This window comes from Glycine soja, chromosome 6 (assembly GCF_004193775.1).
Source record: "Glycine soja cultivar W05 chromosome 6, ASM419377v2, whole genome shotgun sequence".
In the NCBI taxonomy this organism is placed as follows: Eukaryota; Viridiplantae; Streptophyta; class Magnoliopsida; order Fabales; family Fabaceae; genus Glycine; species Glycine soja.
In genome coordinates, this window is record NC_041007.1 from 12,757,364 (window position 1) to 12,775,881 (window position 18,518).

The following is an 18,518-nucleotide window of genomic DNA, read 5'->3' on the forward strand; positions in this document are numbered from 1 at the left end:
TCTCTATATATTAATAAATTAATTTGATGGCAGATTTGATGACAAAAATAAATTGAGACTAATTTGATAATAGAACTAAAATGGTGATGAAGAGAACATTTGAAGAATTAATTTGACAAACTAGATTAATAGAGGACAATGATATATGTAATTTTAGATGACCAACACGAGAATTTTCTTTTTTATATATTTGCTTATTTGTTTTGACAATAAAAAAGAAAGATAAAAAAATGTAACCAGTTTACCCTCATTCAATTTCATGAAAGTGGTATGCCGTATGCTATAGCCTTTTCATGTGGAAATTCAATCTTGCTAGCCTCGTTGATCATTGTATCACCCAAGAGTCAAAAAGATTCCTTTCATACACTATACCTTTCACACTGCCGATAACTAAACCAATAATGCCTGTTTTTTCTTTTAATACCCAATAATGCCTGTTTGATTTTGCTTGTAGAAGCAAAAAGGACGTTTATAGCAATCAACAAGCTTTGTTTAGAAATATTTTTTTTATGATTTATAAAATTAAAATCTTTAAATTATTAGCAATCTGACTTGTCTGAGTGAAACTGTTGATTTAATCATGCACCAAAATATCAGAACACGCGTCAATTACTAGGATATCCTTTTGTAACAGACACCGCCTCACATCTATAACTCATCCCGTTGACATATCCTTACGTTACAGTATACCCTCATTTCCATATCAAAAGACTGCTTTGCATCAACTGACTAAATCCTCGAATGATAATTTTTTAAATATCAAAATAATTCAGCAGTTACTGCTTGGAACCAGGTTGATGTCATCCGATAACTTAAAAACTATCATTTGAGGATTCCACACAAATCTTTCAGTAAACAAATTGTGGGCTTTTACTCACATTACAAATGTCAGGATTGTGGCAAACACCAGATTGTATTTGTGTCCATTGGTTTCGAAGAGATCCGCAAGGTCAAATTCTGCACATTAACCAAATTTCGCAAAATCATATGTTGAACTAAACCGTGCAAGAAATTAGGCTCTTCGCTACATGCATTTCCTTCCAGAAATAGAAATAGTCACAAGAGCTTGTCGTAGGAGGATATCATCACCAGAGGTTTTCCTTCAGTTCCCAAAATTGGCAAATTTAATGATACCTACAATTGTAACTTTTATTTATTTATATCAACCCCAATAAACAAACTAGGAATGGTATATATATATCAGGGTTCACTAATACTTCCTCCTTTTCTTTAAAAAAAATAATATTCCCTCCTTTCCAAAATGATTGATGTCTAACGTTTTTTCACACAAAACAACAATAACAATTTTTACTGAAGCATTCTTACTCTCTATAAAAGCATTACTTGAAACTATCGGGGTGATTGATGGTAATGGTTGAAAATTGATAGGGCATAATACTCAAATATGATTTATTTGGGGCAAATTTGAAATAAAAGTTCTGAAAACTGAACATTATGCAAGGTAGAGCACATGCATGTGCATGTGGATGTAAATACCCAAAAGTGTAGAATCTTAACAGAAAATGATACCAAGATATCCAGTTATGATTTACTAAAAATTCATAAATCCTCAATTTTTTATTTATTTTATAAAATATTTTATAACTTCCTGAGACGAAAAGATAAATGTTCCAGCTGTTTGTATTGCAATTATTGGATATATTAATGGGTGACATTCCTACATGTCATTCATTGACTAAATCATTATGAAGACAAAAAAGACTGAAAAAAAAATTATGAAGGCAAAAGACTAAAGGGGGAAGAAAATTGAGGGAAAAAAAAGACCTTGGCAAAACTTAGAAGTTCCATCTGTCCAATTGCAACTTTGCTTCACCCATATCTTTCTGTGCCTTTTTTCGTCGATAGAAAATTGGACAATCCCGACTGCAACACCATAGTACATGATAAATCAGTGATAATGAACTAACAATGAGAAACCACAACTAAATTACAAGTTCTTGTACGAAATCTACAAAAGCAGATGGGAAGACATGAGTAAGAAGAAACCAAGTTGATGCATGTTATGCCAGGACAGTAAACAAACCCAGGGAGAAGGGGGTAAAACCACCGTAACTCCAGGATGTGATTAATTAATTTAATACTGAAATATTGTGCCTCTTAAAACCAAAAATCTGAGAACTCTAGCCCCCCAAGCAATCCCTCAATGATATAATATTTAACTGAATGAACATACCTGGTGCAGAGAACATCCTGATGAAGTGAACCTTGGCACTCCTGACACTGTGTCCACAACCTCCCAAAAAGCATCTCCAGCTCAGACACTGCAGTCACACCACCACTTGTTTTATCCAATAAAAAAACATCTGGAACCATCCAGTACAACAAAACGATTGGAAATTGAACAGAGAGCTCAAGAGATGCCTACCTTGAGATACTGTTTTACAGTACAGCTCAGCCTCCCTTCCTTTGCAATGTGAACAGAGAGTGTGATAACCCTTGCTGAACCAAAAGCAACAAAAATAGTATTATTAGGCCTTTGTATAACTGAGATATACTTGTGTATCATAATACATACAAATAATGTCTTAGAAAAAAGGCCTGAGTATTATCAGGTACATTACTAGTGGAGATATAAGTTGAATCTTGTTTTCCTGTTAAGGCTCAAGATAAAACCATAATAAAATACTCCAGGAAACTCACACCAAGATTTCAAGGTCTCATAATAGCACACAGATCAATGGCACCTCCAGTGCAAAATGCTATCTCACAGGTAGTATCTACAGAAACATTATTGAAAAGTAGGGAGAGAAATTTACAGAGGATATGAAATTCAATTAAACCAACTATGTCACTGAGATGCCCAAAAGTTCTCATATATTCATTAACATAATCTCTGAAGGAGTTTCACCCCTATTACATTCATGCTATTTTTTGTTGGGGTCTTACGTTCACTTCCATAAAGCACATTTATTCTTAAAGTAGGTAATTTGAAAGGTTCATAATAATTCCATAATATAGTGCTGCACTATGTTTCTTATACATTTCAAGTCAATAGAAAATCTCTCAAATACGCAAACCCAGCTATTGAAAAAGTTAGCAAATGCATAAATTGTTAGCGCTTTGTAATTCCTGTGTATCTTTTATTTACAAAAATATAATGAAGCAAACACCAAAAAAGGGAATACATAAAAGTAAAATCAACCAGGAAAATCTTAGAGCCTCAAGACAACACTATGAAAAGAGAAAAAAAAAATGATACCCAAGTAAAGCTTTACAACCAATGCAGGTAAGCTGTTTCTTAGCAAATCTCAATATGCCACTGTTTGACGGTGTAGAAATAGAAATAGATCTTGTATGACTTCCATGGAGAAGCTCTTTGCTAGCATTCTTCAGAATTGGCTCAAAAATTCTCAGAATTGGCTGCACATGAATGAAGCTAATAAATAGCAGAAAACATTGGAGAAATTCAAAACATCTAATAAACTAATAAACCAACCTTGCTAATTTGATTCTCAAGATAGTAATGAGGATCTATGGGTATGTTGTTCTCTAGCACATAGATAGGATCCTCTGATCTCTCATATGCCTGATTTCTTACACGTTAGTCTAGAGAAAATCTAAACAAATGTTTAAAAAACTTCAAAAAAAGAGGGGGACATGTATTACCTTTGCACCTTTTGCAGCTTTAATAATAACATATGGTACTCTGTCTCCAACATTTGGAGCAGTGGCAGCATCTCGCTGTCAATTACAAAATCAAATAAAATACATTTATGGCCCAAAGAACTGAGACATGACAAGCTCAATAAGCCTAAAACAATAAATATAAATCTTAAGAGCAGTAACAATACTGTATAGTTCCATAAATAACTTCCCAGACATTAGAAACATCAACTTACAGGACCTGAGCAAAGACAATATAGAATGCCAGCGTCTAGATTAAAAATAATTCATGGTTTTTTCTAATATTTGGTTGCATGCTTTGGCACATATAGATCATATACTATAACTGACTTGTTTTCCTTTGCCAAAAAAATCTCATTTTTCCAAAAACTAAAATGGGTGAAAACAAAACCACCAATGCATTTGATTATCTAACCAACCTTGCGCATCCTTTCAGCAAGTTCAACATGAGCTGCCTTTACTTCGTAATCATCTCCTGTCTTCGTTAAACCCTACTAAAGCAAGCATGTTAGTGCCAAGTTCAAAGGAATTATTTTGGTAGTGCACTTGCATCAAATATCTGAATTCTCCACAAAAAGCAAATAGCTATAAAGGCCATTAGGTGGTCTGTAGATTCAATAGACTTCCCACCTTTGTAATAACCAGAAGTGATAAGTCCATACGATTCATGAGAAGATCTGAAATTGCATTCTTGACATACTGGACTGCCCCAGGAATGTCCCTGTCAATCAATATTTTGTGAAGGCAATCGTTCACCAGGTTTTTGACCAATAAACAATTGTCTCTTCGAACTGTTTCAATACCTGCTCAATGCATATTTAGTTTAAGAGGCACTTCAACAAAGCAACAAGAAGGTAAAGAGTAATGTTTACCTTTAGTGTCCATTTTGTCAAAGTTGTCTGGTTTTGTCCAAAACAAACCAGCATATCTCTTCTTGCTAATCAGGAGATATGGATAGTAAACCTTCTCAAATTCTAGTTTGATGGGCTTCACAATCAAAATGACAACAAATACGTAAGGACAAATCAAAGTAAAAAATTAAAATAATTAGTTGACTTCAAACACACTTAAACAAGAATGAAGTCTCTAGAAAATTTAAGTTGAGGATTTCTTTTCTGATATTTTGTTAATTGGTTGATAGAATTAAGTTTAGAGATGCTGAAGCAGAAACTTGAAAAATATGCAGACCAAGACCATAAATGCATCAACATATAACGTTACACATTGATGCAAGTTCCTGAAGTACAAAGACCACTACAGTGTTACTCCTCATCTCTTTGTACACTACCACTAAACTAGCTAGCAAATTTTGTAAAGTTGTAATTAATGTGTATATGAATAATGAATGTCATAAATAATAGCATAATTGCTGAATCTGAACTATTTGAAAAACTATGTAAATTGTTGTCCCATATTTGAAGAAATAGGGGAATGATTGTAATAATCAAATTGAGAATATGTTGTTTTGCAAGCCCGGGGGAGGGGGCATCTTTACTGAATTCTTGTGTTAAATAAAAAATAAAGTGATTTAAGAATCAATCATTACTTCATTGTTTGGAGAAAATAAAAACAGTTTCAAGTTCAGGATTTCATCACTTACACAGGCTATTTACAAAAGTCTCAAACTTACAAAGACTAAAGAAAAAAAATAAAACACAAAATGAATTGTTACTTTTGTGAAAGTTCCACTAATATGTTCAGCAGCTTCTCTCCCCAAGTTCATAGCCTCTTCTACAGCAGAAACACCAAATTGTACCATGACTGAATCTGTGTCTCCATATATTACCTAGTATGAGATTACTTTGTAAGTCATCTGGCTAATTGATTATGGTAGTAAAGCATGAAAATAAGATATGACAACATTAGATTTAGGAAAACAGATGCATAACAGTAAGTGTAAAATTTATTGGCAAGGATAGAAAGTTTTATATTGTTGGTTCAATGTTAAATTCCCCAGGCCAAAATGCTGTAATAAGGACCAATAAAAACACCTAAGATAGCTTCACTGTCTAACCAATGAAACCTCAGAGCATGACAAGCATCAAAACAAGAAAAATTCTAAATATTATACCTCGGCATTGTGTTCATAGCCATTAAGTGTCGTAAATTTATCTTCCACAAGTTTTTTCGTGTGCTCAATCATTTGTCGACCTTAACAAGGCATCCAATCCACATAATAATAAGAACTCAATGGAGATGTTATTTCAATTCAACAAGGGATAATTTTAGAAATACACGGCAACACAAACTTAGAGATGAAAGCAATACCATAGCTTGTTACACTCGATGATATCTCTAAACATGGTAACTGACCAATGGTGGCCCCTGTAAACCCATAAACAGAATTTGCACTAATCTGACCAAAAGAAAATAGGAATCGAAAATGTTACCAAGAATTAGCAGTTATCAGTACGCACTTTGCAGTGGAGAGAACTGAACAACTATCAAAAGAGAAAGGACAAGGAAAAAAGACATAAAACAATAGCATGCACAGCTTACCTTCAGGGCCAGCTGTCTACCATCTAGCACTGCCTTCTCCAGGGGATCCTTTGCCTCCTGAAGTAGAAATATGGAGAGAAATCATGTACAGGAAGAGATAACATATAGAACTCAGTTAGTGAATTTTTAATTAATCAAACACTACAGCTGACAGTTCAATAATCCAAATCCAAAGTCAATTTTCACAACAAGTACAGAAAGGATACCTTTAAGTCTGCTTTTGCCCTTTTACGGGCTGTTAATAGCTCTTCAAGTATTTCAGGAAGTATTCCCTAAATTTATTCTCGTTACATCAGTGCCTCAACTTCATATAAGCATTAAACTCTAAAATGAAATTAGCATAGAGCCCTAAAGGAAAAAGTGAAATAGTAAGCGCAAGCAATATACCTTCTGCAAATTTGATTTAACAAATGTTTCACCCGATGGAGTTCTGTTCACAGACTCTGGAGGGATGTTGAGCTTGCGAGCATCTTCAGGGGTCACCTTAAAGAACAGTAAAACAAAAAAAAAAAAAAGTACCAATTGTTACCCCCATACGAATTGAACTAAACTGATGAATAAAGTAGTACTCATAATTTTTTTTAAAGAAACAACAAAACTCAGAAGCTTAAGGAAAAACTAAAAAAAAAAAGAAATATTTACCAGAGTGCAATAACATAAATTATAGGCCATCATAATAGATGGATACAAGGATGCAAAATCTAAAGTAGCAATTGGTTTTTCATAAAATCCAGCCCTTGCCTCCAATACCTGCAAGTTGTAAAGTTCAAAATGCATGCATCAAAAGGCAACACAGCTTGACAAGTGAAACGTCCAAAAGGCAAATACAGGAAAAGGTGTAGAACATTAACTCCAATAATATTATGTAGATCTCCATACATAAAGATACTTGAAATTTGAGAATTCTTTCAATTTTTCATTTATTAACTGAAGAACAAGAGGGCATTTAAGATTGAGCTTGATTTCAGGCCTAACATGCTGTTAGAGATTCCCAAACATCAATAGTTACTAGTCAGAGTAAAAAACGTATCAATGGTTAGAAAATTCAATAGTTAGCTAGAGAGACTGGAAGGACAGGGGATTTAGCTCAATCATGGTGACATTCTGTTTTGTATCAATTGAGAACTGAGCTTTATCTCTGATGTAGTAGTAATGGGAAACCCTTGTTAAGGGGATACCCTTGGAGGAGATCTTTCTCCTTGTTCATTTTATTTTTCAATCAAGAAATAAAATCATTTTCTTGTGAATAGAATAAATCTCACTGTATATTTGTCATTAGTAGGATAGAGTTATTTTTTTCCTACTTTCCCTAAATCAAAAAGGCAATACTAGGTGGCACAATTGTCGTTCTTTGTTCCAACTGTAAAGTGTAAATACGGAATCCACATTTCTATCTAACCAAAAAATACGAAAGATATTGTTTCATGAATATAGAAGAGAAAATTATACAAAGCATGGTCGATAAACTTGAAGTTGACTCGTAAAGTCTGACAAGTTTGCAACTTCAGGTTGAGAAATCACGCCAACTCAACTCTATTAGTGTATTAAGTAAGTTTTACTTTGTGATTCAATTAGGGCAGCAGTTAGAACAGTTATGATTCAGTTAGGACAGCTGTGATTTTGTTATTTCTATTTTTCTGTTAGAAGCTATTATTTCTGTTAGAGCAATAACTAACTTTGGTTAGTTAACTGCCTTAGTCAGGTTTTGTGTAACAATATTTGTTTTCTCTATAAATAAGGAAACAGAATCAGTTTTGTAACTGACCTTTTCATTTTGAATCAATAATAATATATTTCATCTTCTTCTTTTTCTCTCTCTCAAACTCTATGATGGTATCAGAGCTTGAGGTCAATCCATGGCGACAAATCTGAATTTCGCATCCGCTACTTCCTTGTTTTCATCAGATTTCTCAGAAGTTAGACGATTCTAACTTCCTGCTATGAAGGCAACAGGTAGAACCTGTCATGAAGGCTCATAAACTTCAGCATTTCGTGGCAAGTCCTCAGATCCCGATGTGCTTTCTCATAGAGACAGATTGTGAAGCTGGAAATGAAAATCCAGCATACACTGATTGGGAACAACAAGATCAAATTCTCTTTTCGTGGCTTCAATTGACTCTTTCAGTTTCAATCCTATCTCAAATTATTGAATGCGTTCATTCATATCAGCTTTGGGAGCAGATCCATGAGTATTTTCAAAAGCAAACACGTGCGAAAGCTAGAATACTTCGAACAAACTCAGAACTACAATGCTTGAGCAGAAAACAATGTGAGTTTCTTTTGCGCACCAAATGTATAGTCGAGCTTGGATCGTGTGGAGATCCTATTCTTCCGCATGAACACCTTGACGCGATTCTTGAAGGCCTTCCAGAGGAGTACAGTCCAGTGATCTCAGTGATTGAAAGTAAGTTTGAACCACTTCTGATTGGAGAAGTAGAGGCACTACTGCTCACGCATGAGACACGCATGATTCACCTTGTTGATTTCAGGTCACATGAGTGCTTGTTCCTTGGTTATTCCACTTCTCACAAAGGTTACAAGTGTCTCTCTCCTAATGGCAAATTATATGTTTCCAAAGATGTTATCTTCAATGAGCTTAAATATCCTTACAGTGATCTTTTTCCACCTTTATCCAACTCTGTCACTTCTTCTAAGAGTGATAAGCCCATTCGACCTTTGCATTCCCATTTGTTCTGTGACAAGATTCAAGCCCTTGTTCATTTGATCCTCTTGGATAATTGGATTGTAGTGATTTGTCTATTTCTAGTTTCATAGATTTGATATTATGGTAATCTATTTTGTTTGGATATGTGATTAGGTATTCTTAATATTATTTCAATGTTAGGTAGTCTTATGAGTTTACAACCCTCCACAAGTTTACATAGGCTCTTGAATTTAAGAACATTAATGCAAAGCAAGCTTGGAGTAAAGAACCTTTCAATTTCTAATTCCCTTCATCATGAGTCAATTCAATATGTAATCTAATTTGAGGATGAAATATAAATAAAACTCTCAAAAAATACAAGGCATAGAATAGTTGTATGACTGGGTAGCTAATGCAATATATTTCATTTCATATTGGAAGATCCATACACATGCAAACATGCATGTACATACATTGAAAGTGGAAAGAATCTATGAATCAATGCCAATTAATCATTTAAAATAATGAATATGAAAAAGAAAAGAATGAACTTACAGTGGCACCTTCAAATGTTCCTTGTTCAGACCCAGCCTGTTTGGCATTAGGAATGACCAGATTCCTCTGTCTTGCCTTCCTAAGAAGTTGAGAAAGTACCTGGAAAGGAAGAAAACAAGCAATTACTGCTACAAATTCAATGATCAATCATTTTATGCATTTCTATTTTCTAATGATTGATAAGAAAAAGGAACTTCAATGCTTACTTTAATGCTTTGGCCTCTGGAAAGTAGAAAAGAAATTGGGACACCTGTTACTCGAGCCATCTCCACATAATTGTAAATGAACATCAATTTATCCAAAAGCCGCTGAGGGAGATATGCATCCTGCATTAACACAAGCAAAGTATGAATTTTGAATGGTCAATTTATTTCACTTAGTTTTTTTTCACATGTAATATACCCATAATGGATTCACAATATCTGACACACAGCACTTTAATAGGTAAAAGAACAAGCATTACAACTTTTTCAATCTAAATGCATTATTAAGTATTTTAGGTTAAAAAATTATTGAACCTATTGGGTATTAGCATTGAGAAAAATATATTTGAGCAAATCTTGTCAAATTGTTAGGTGATCTTGAAAAACTAAGGCCTCATAAAAAGGTAGCAGAAATGGTCAATAAAATGAAGTTAAAAATTATCTTGCTTCCATTTCATAAAAATAGATGAAACAGAGCCATTTCATAAAAATACAATGCATACCAAAAATGTTGTGCTTATCAATCACATCATGATTTTCATCATCAATCGAGACTTCCAAACTAGTTATAACCACTAGTTCATCTCCATAAAGTTTACCGGCCAATGAGAACTTCATAAAAAGACTGGACAATAATCATTTAGATGAAAGGTAGCAACAAAGAGCATCCCTAGATAAAAGAACCAGAATACAAACCTTCAAACAATACACAGCAAGGCGCCTCCTAGTTTCTGCGTTTCCATTCTGAAGATCGGATATAATTGAATGATGAACATCCTCTTTCTGTAACATACAAACATGCAGTGACTAAGCCAATAAATTGACATGCACTAAAACTTTCAAGAACAAAGACGAGATTCCAGCAAAAGAAGCTGTTTAGAAAATGGTAGGCATATAAATAGGTCACAAATGGAGAAGTGCATAGACACACATAGGAACATACAGACAGCAAATAAAATGACCAATTGAAATGTATATCTATCAAATTACAACTCCATTGCAATCTATTAGAATTTGGATTTGCGCCTAACTCAACCCCAAAAGTTATCTTATAGGGGAAAGGTTGTCCCTCACTTATATACTCTATCTTGGCATTATCTTTAGCCTATGTGGGACTTGGATTTTTTCCAATACACCCCCTCACGCCTAACACTTTTAGGTTTGGTGCGTGGATAATATGGTGGGTGGTTCGTTAATGGATCTAGGATAAACTCTGATATCATCTTAGAATGTGGGTTTGGGTCAAACTCAACCCCAAAAGTTAGCTCATAAGGCTCAAGGTTGTCCTCCATTTATATACTTTGTCTTGGCACTATCTCTAGCCAATGTGGAACTTGAGTTTTTCCCAATATAGTAGACTCTTGTACAATCCAACTAACATGACCAATGCTTACATCAAATCATGAGTTTATTCATGTAAATCTGCAACTACAGCTATGATTATAAATAGATAAATATCTTATATTTGTATATAAATATAAAGATGTTACTTGTACTTTCCAACCATGATTTAAGTCCCATTAACAGTTCCCACTTCCCAGATGTATTTGAAAGAGAAAATAAAGGAATAAAAAAAAAGATAAAAGGGTGACCCAATGTACAAGGCTCCCACATAATGGGATCTAAGGAGGGTAGATGTACACAATCTTATACCCCAAGCAGAGAAGCTTTACAGGATTTGAACACATCACCTCCAAGTCACAAGGCAATATCCTTAACATTGTGCCAAGGCACACAAAATAAAGGGGGAAAAAATTGCTTGAAATGATGCCAAAAGAATGACTTTACCTGCTCAGAAAGGAAGTGTGATGACACAGAATTCAGTGAATAAGAACTTAATTTGTAGTCTCTTTGCATAACCTGTAAATGAGAACAAAACAAATAAACCTATTAAGCAATAAACTCGGTGTGCCCAAGCACAAGGTAGTTAAAGCAAAACAATATTGACAGAACCTGGAGTAAATCAAACTGAACTCTCCCTTCTACTGTAACTTCTTTACTTTCCCTGGTCCCGTACTGCCTACCAAACCATCAAGTATCGATAAGGTAGATAGTCAAATGATTGAAAAGTCAGAAAATAAAAGCATACACAAAGTAATTCCGAAACTCAGAAAATGCTAAGGATATAGAGTGCAGGATTTACTTTAGAAACCAAGTTTCTATTTTCATTAAAATTGATGAAACTATACACAACCTACCTACCGACCAGAATACAACTACTAAAAAAATAATGAGAGAAAACATGTACACAACAGAAGACTGTATCTCTTTACCTTGATGAGAAAGTTGTATCCTTTACTCGAACTCTACTGTTCCTGATACGACCCAGAATTGGAAATTCTGCTATCTTCAGGTTCGCAGCTCTCTGAAAACAAGACAACAAGAAATTAAACTATATTAGAACAGTAACCACAACAACTTGCACACAACCTTATTTTAATAACAAAACCTTACAGCTATCAACTCTAAGTGTTTTAATCTCAAAGTCAAGTCAACACCTCAATAAGATATGGCAAGTCAAATTTGCAGATGTTGTATCCAATAATAATATCCGGGTCCACTTCACGAATTAAATCCTGCAATAAAAAAATCACGTCCATCAAACTATAAGCATAATAGAGAAAGGATTATAATTCATTCAACAGTTACATTATCAAATTGACTCATGATATTCAGGTGTAAGAAACAAATGATATAATAACATTAACCAAGTTGTAAGAACTACAAAACATCATACTATGTGACAAAGCATACAAGATGTCAGATACTTAACAAGCATATAAAAAAATAGTTTATTTAGGGGGACTGGCGAATCAAATTTGGGGGTTTTCTTGAAATTATTATGCTTATTAAGTATAAACATGGTTAAACACACAATTGAAATACCCTCCAAGCTAGCAGGACTTCTCTTTCTGTTTCAAATGACATCACATCAACACCAACGATAGGAGAACATGATTTAAGGGTCATCACATTACGAATAAATGGCTGGTCTTCTCCTTGTAAAGTAACCAAATTAGCAATCTGTAAGAAATGAGAATTTTCAGTTAAAAAAAACCAAACTTGTGCTTGAATTTGCAGGTGTGAAAAGAGAGAACAACGGACCTGGATTACAGGATCTTGGGTAGGCTCAGGAAAATGACCTTTACGACCAGCACACTCAATGTCAAAACTCAATATGCGAAATGGAGCCATCTTTGAATATTCCCCTTCTGGAGCATGACTAACCAATTCGGAATACCTATAACACTGTTAAGGGGAGAACAGAAAAATCTAAAGATTTTGGTATTCCCACAGCCCATTTATACAGATATTATCACATGAAAGAGGATACAAGCAATCAAACTCTAACTGGCAGTAAGACAAGCTTTTCACTGTTTTCTTATATTTTCCAGCTGGAATTTCAATCCAATTTCCACCAACTATGTTGCAATCAATCATGAAGCGAAGGGCAAAAAGTACATTGCTTTCATAAGTCAAGAAGCTCTTCATTCCTAAACCATCAAGTTGAATACCCCTATCCAGAATACCTGCCAAGTTTTGAAATATTAGCAAGAAATGTTGATGCATGAGGTAATTGCTGTAGAGAAAGACAACTGTAAAAACAAAAAATGCAAACATACTAGTGTCAAGATGCATGACACTAAAATTTAACACTTAACCAACCTAAAGTGTATGCCATGGCCATACTATGACAATATCAAAAGTACAGCCAATGAGAACCAAGAACGTAGCTTAAACATCACTCAAGTAATTCTGGACTTCTCTGAGTTTTGATAAGAAGATTAATATACTGGAAAATAGAATGTCTACTGAAAATATCTAAGTTTACCACGGCAGCTGGCAACCATTGTTGGGAGTGCAACTACAACTTTGAGAAAGGGTTGGGAATTGGATTGCTGATAGTACATAATACTCCTTCTCTGCACCATTTCAATACGGCGAATGAATTTTCCCACATTACTGTTTCTATTGGCTTCTCTCATCCTTCCCTGAAGCATCACAGGACACAAAAGATACTAAATTAAAGCAGTTCATAAGTTATAAAAAAATGAAGCCTGTTCCCTTTTCTAAACTAAAAACTGGAAAAAGGAAAGTATTTTCAGATACTAAACTAGATACCTCAAGAGTTTGATGAAAATGGGAGATATCATCTGGACCCATTCCAGGAGGGCAACAAATGTAGAAATATGGTTCAAACCCATGAACATTGCAACAAACACTGTGTCCTGACAAACAAACAAAATATGTTTATTATATAATTCCTGTAAGGCACTGCATGGTTGACTTGAGAACCATAATCATAAGTACAATGATAATCATATATAATTTTTACACCACCTTTTTCAAATAAACACTTGATTGGTTCTATTAAAACAGATTATTTCTGAGCACTTAAATTCATACATGTAATGTAATTGGAAAATCATAACATGAATTATGTAAGAAGGCAACTGAGTATTCAAGAAAGTAAAATCCAAGCATGATGTTGGGTTTGATTTCAGCTATACCAGATATATTCAGCACAAGTTTGTCAGAGCATCAATTTGCCCCTTTCTGAAGCATTGGTCACTTCATATCTGGACTCAAACAAACTATATGTGTAGGTTGATAAATCTTAATTTGGCAATCAAAAGGCCAAACAAACACAAATAAGTTTGGTTTCCTTTACGTAAATATAGTTTGGTTCAGTTTTCAATTATGAAACCCAGACTGAAATTGTGTAGTTAGTCGTGCATCATATATTGCCTACAATTCACATATTTATAGATTATTAGTTTTCTACTAATATATGAAACTTCATACATTATTTTTTATTTATATCTATTGATTATGCTTTTAATAAGACTTTTGGGGCAAATTTGTTGATAAGTGGATCAAGTAAAAAAAACAAAAGGTTTAATCCATTCCTCCAATTAAAAGCAAACTGACTGGTTTACTGATAGAAACCCAACAACAGAAACGCTCAAATGTATCATCAACTACTAGTGTTTTGTTTCTAATTTCTAAATCGGTCAATCGTTACATCCTCAAGCAAGCATTCTTTTTTACTTCCTTCCCTACAACGCCATGCAAGATTATAAGCAGACAAACCAGCAATGCTTATCTGCAATTGTCTATGCAGCCAAATTTTGCAGTATGGAAGAAAACAGAAACACGATCAAACCTTCCTTAGTAACTCCAAATATTCTGATAATGGCGGCAGGTCCAGATGAGTTCGGCAGCAACTCCCTGTGACTCTCTCCAATCACGTAATCAATCTCCAGCTGCTGATAAACTAAAAGCCAAAAACAGAACACAAATCAATCAAACTCCACTAATAAGACGGAAAAACAAAACCCTAGAACCAAAGAAAAAGGGAAATAATTAACGGAAAACACTCACGGACGCTACGAGTTCCGGCGACGTAGTCGGCGGAGAGAGGAGGACGGGTCCACTTGGAGAGGCGGTTGGCGAGGGCCTGGCGCTGCTCGATGTCGCGGAGAATGAGGGATTCTTCGTCCTCGGAAACGAGGGTTTCGTTTAAGAACACGTCTTCGTCCATGAACTCTTCTTCCTGAGTCATTACGGCTTGCTTCGCCGGTGGAGGTTGCGACGGCGGCGCCGCGCGCTTCCGGGAGGCGTTGTTGCTCATTGGAATTGGGAGGGAGAGAAAGGCGGAGTGAGAGTGGAAAGTGTGTGGAGTGGCAGCGTAATGAGTTCCCGCCACTTTTTGTTGGGAGTTGTTACGCGGTGAGATTTTCCCGCTTGCGAGGCACGTGACTCTCACGTGATTAGGATTTTTGGAATGGAAATCCCCCAATCCAAATAATCAATACATCATTATTTTTTAGCATATTATTGGTATGAAATTGTAGGTAATTTCAAGTTTTCCTCCAATGTCAAATGTGAGTGCATAATTAATTCCATATTTTAATTTTAAATTATTTATTAAACACATAAATCATTATCACTTATAATAATAAATGTTGTTAATAAAAAAAATTCTTATTCTCAAAAAAAAATTTAAATAAAAAGATATAAAATTCTTTTAAATTAAATCTCTAATTTTAAAAAGATTTAAATTTATTATCTTTTTTAACGCTATAAAACATAGTTTAAAAATTCAATTCGATCCGACCGATCATACTAACCAACCAAGACCTAATGATATGATTAGGTTGATTTAGTTATTGGACTAATCATGCATTTGACTCAGGATAATCCGATCAAACCCGATTGATCTGGGTAAACCCAACGATCCAGGCTGATTTTTAAAATTAGTTTCGTATAAAAAAATACTCCAAAACAAATTCAAAACTTATATAATTGTATTATTTAATTATTATTTATAGATTTATGTTATCAACTTTAATACTTCAATTGTTATTTTGAATTTTAGTGTATGAATAAATTTTTCTTAATCAAATAATATTAATTATATACGATAACCAGTTTAATAACTAAGTCTCTAAAATTAAGTCTTTACTTGATAACAAATTTCTGAAAAAAGATACCCAAAAAAAGAAAGAAATTATACCATTTAGAGAGCTAGGACTACGATTGAGAAGCAGGCTGCAGAAGTGATGAAGACGTTAAAATGGGGTGTCTTTGTTTTGGAGGAAAGAAGAAAAAGAAGCCAAAACGTGATCATAGATCCGAAGGAGGTAAAGGTTACAAATCTAAGCAGAAGAAAAAGGAGAGTTGACTGCGAGATTGCTTGGAAGGTTTCTTCTCATCATGCGCTGAGTGTAGGATGTTGTGGTGAAAGGTCTGGAGGTGAAGATTCCTAGGAAGGGTTCCTCATCTTCTACAAGATTCATTCTTTTGGATTCTTTGTCCCACACTGATATATGAGTCATCCAGTGTTAGCATATGCACTTAGAGAGTGTTTAGAAAACTGAAAATAATATTGACAAAACAAAATTATACTTTTTTAGTGACCCACAACTTTTACCGTGTACCGAAATTCAAATAGCAATTGGTTTCGTATTAGGATTATAACATGCAATGTTATGTAACTAATTAATCCTTGTAATCTTTATTAATTATGATTGTTTCTTTTCCTCATCCTTTTGTCTGCCGAAATTAAGCTTTAATCATACAATACCTATTGTAGCTAGGTTGAACTTTACGAATTACTAAACTTTGTGTTTGTTTATTTATTTTTCTTATTCTTCATTTGTCCAACGACTTCTTTTCTCCTTGTTTACCTCAAGCTGTTATTTTCAATTTTGCTGGGAGAGGGAAATCATCTTGCACGTGTTACATTCAATTTATAAGTTACATTATTTTTTTTACTGCTATAAGTTACATTATTAATTTATATATATAAAATTTGTGGCCTTGCAACTATAGCTAATCAATATTTATTTCCTGTATTTCGTTTAAGCCGTTTTTTCTTCTCTGCTGATTCAAGATCAAGTGCACAAAAAAAAAACACATTACACATGCATGCCTCTATTTATGAATAGTAATGAACTCATCAAGAAACAGTCATGAAGGTAACCGCAAATCCATTTATTTCGCACATATGTAATCGGGTTTGTAAAACGTTGTCTGCCTGCATTCACGTACACACACAGATATATATATATATATATATACACACACGCATGCCCATGGTAAATCTCATTAATGATTAAACATTAAACAAATTCAGCAAGATGTTGAATCGTACAACTAAAGGAAATACGCATCTGCTTAACCTGTTGGCAAATCTTAAAAGGGAATGAAAAAACTAGAAAAATCCGAGGCCAATGAAACTTGAAAAGTCGAATTTAATTCATCTGTAAAGATATTTTTTTAAGAAAAAAACTAATAAAACTAGAAACTAGAGAGAAGTTTCAATTCAATGATAACATAACACATCTATCTTCAAATTCATTGTTGTTGTACCTAATGAGGGTATCCATGAAGATTGGTGAGGACTTGGGATATTGCTTCTAGTAGATGATGTATAACTGTATATGTACCACACAGTGCAATACCAATCATATCATATGAAAAGAAGTGGTGATTGCAAGAGCAAATTATGAATTGAATTGAAAGAACAAACCCACCAAAAGTAGAGTCAAATTCCAACTTGTTTGAATGTTTTTTTATTGGGGTCAAACCCTAGATCGTATGACCGAATTGTAAAGACAATTACCAATTTGATCAAGGGCTAGCTAGGCCATTGACTTTGCCAATGGCAATTGACTCTCATGTGAAGCAGCAGATAACGTCCTATTCATACCATTATTATTGTTATTATTATTTGCTTCCCCGGGTGCACTTGCACCATCACTGTTACCGCCTCTTGATCCCTCTCTTGCAACACCAAAACCAAATCTACATCCACAACACCGCGAGAGAATCCGGTACAAGAAAGTGAGAAGCCAAAAAACCCAGGGTAGACTAACCAGTGTGAACCCTAGAAGGGGAATCCAAGGTGGAACTTCTGACGCGGGAAGAATCATGTATTCCACGAGGCACCCTCCTCCAGCGAGGACGCAGGTGAACAAGAAACACGCAGTGATCCATATGAAGATGCGCCCGGAACTCGGATCAGGCGCCACAGGCATTTAATTTCTGTCTTCTCAGCACAAAAACTGTGTGTGGAATGTGATCAAATGTTATGTGCTGAGACCCAGATCAATGTTTCTTCTTTATCATCGTCCATTGTTAACCTATAATGGGTTTAATTTTTTTTATGGGAGAAAATTGAGATTATGAAGGGTTAATTAGATGGGTTAACTTTCCAAATTTCTTCTTTTTGATGAATATGAGCTGTGAAAAGGCATCAAAATTGGAGTTTTGATCCAAATGGTAGAATATTTGTTCAGAAGTTCTCCTAAAACGTGGTTAATGGGAAAAACAAATTAACACGCACACAACGAGGGAAAGAGAGAAGGAAGCGGGTTCCGTTTATGGTGGATTATGCGCGTTAGGGATTTGAGTTTGTTTCAATTTGATGCATGTGTGAGGGATTCTGTTATGAATTGATTAAC

At 34.5% G+C, this 18,518-nt stretch overlaps 2 protein-coding genes across 5 annotated transcripts; both read right to left on the bottom strand.

Annotated features, from left to right (window-relative positions):
• Positions 1–581: 581 nt before the first annotated feature.
• Positions 582–15,246, bottom strand: LOC114415799 (DNA polymerase delta catalytic subunit). 4 transcript variants are annotated; one of them, XM_028380651.1, is made up of 32 exons: positions 14,932–15,246; positions 14,714–14,824; positions 13,669–13,775; positions 13,379–13,538; positions 12,881–13,076; positions 12,652–12,787; positions 12,433–12,570; positions 12,045–12,122; positions 11,820–11,911; positions 11,500–11,566; positions 11,335–11,406; positions 10,243–10,329; positions 9,550–9,669; positions 9,344–9,442; positions 6,787–6,894; positions 6,532–6,627; positions 6,351–6,416; positions 6,145–6,201; positions 5,914–6,001; positions 5,717–5,796; positions 5,318–5,431; positions 4,518–4,632; positions 4,276–4,448; positions 4,065–4,136; positions 3,628–3,702; positions 3,458–3,547; positions 3,221–3,381; positions 2,387–2,460; positions 2,195–2,282; positions 1,786–1,884; positions 1,120–1,134; positions 582–1,092 (listed from the first exon to the last, which is right to left on the bottom strand). In XM_028380651.1, the coding sequence occupies exons 1-30, from the start codon at positions 15,179–15,181 to the stop codon at positions 1,797–1,799; spliced, it is 3,258 nt and encodes a 1,085-aa protein (XP_028236452.1). In that variant the 5' UTR covers positions 15,182–15,246; the 3' UTR covers positions 582–1,092; positions 1,120–1,134; positions 1,786–1,796. The 4 variants fall into 4 exon arrangements, 3 of the variants coding, with proteins under 3 accessions (XP_028236452.1, XP_028236453.1, XP_028236451.1); XM_028380652.1 differs by lacking the exon at positions 1,120–1,134 and having other exon boundaries at positions 582–957; XM_028380650.1 differs by having other exon boundaries at positions 582–1,134.
• A 2,423-nt stretch (positions 15,247–17,669) lies between these two features.
• LOC114415805 lies at positions 17,670–18,518 on the bottom strand. Its single transcript, XM_028380662.1, has one exon. It carries the CDS (start codon positions 18,090–18,092, stop codon positions 17,697–17,699), a length of 396 nt encoding a protein of 131 aa, XP_028236463.1. The 5' UTR covers positions 18,093–18,518; the 3' UTR covers positions 17,670–17,696.

Coding starts and splice junctions, on each gene's coding strand:
- LOC114415799 (XM_028380652.1), bottom strand. CDS start 15,181: ATGAGCAACAACGCCTCCCGGAAGCGCGCGGCGCCGCCGTCGCAACCT. Junction 13,077..13,378: donor AATGGTTGCCAGCTGCCGTG/GTAAACTTAGAT, acceptor AAAACTTGGCAG/GTATTCTGGATAGGGGTATT. Junction 11,407..11,499: donor TTCAGTTTGATTTACTCCAG/GTTCTGTCAATA, acceptor TCTCATTTACAG/GTTATGCAAAGAGACTACAA.
- LOC114415805 (XM_028380662.1), bottom strand. CDS start 18,092: ATGCCTGTGGCGCCTGATCCGAGTTCCGGGCGCATCTTCATATGGATC.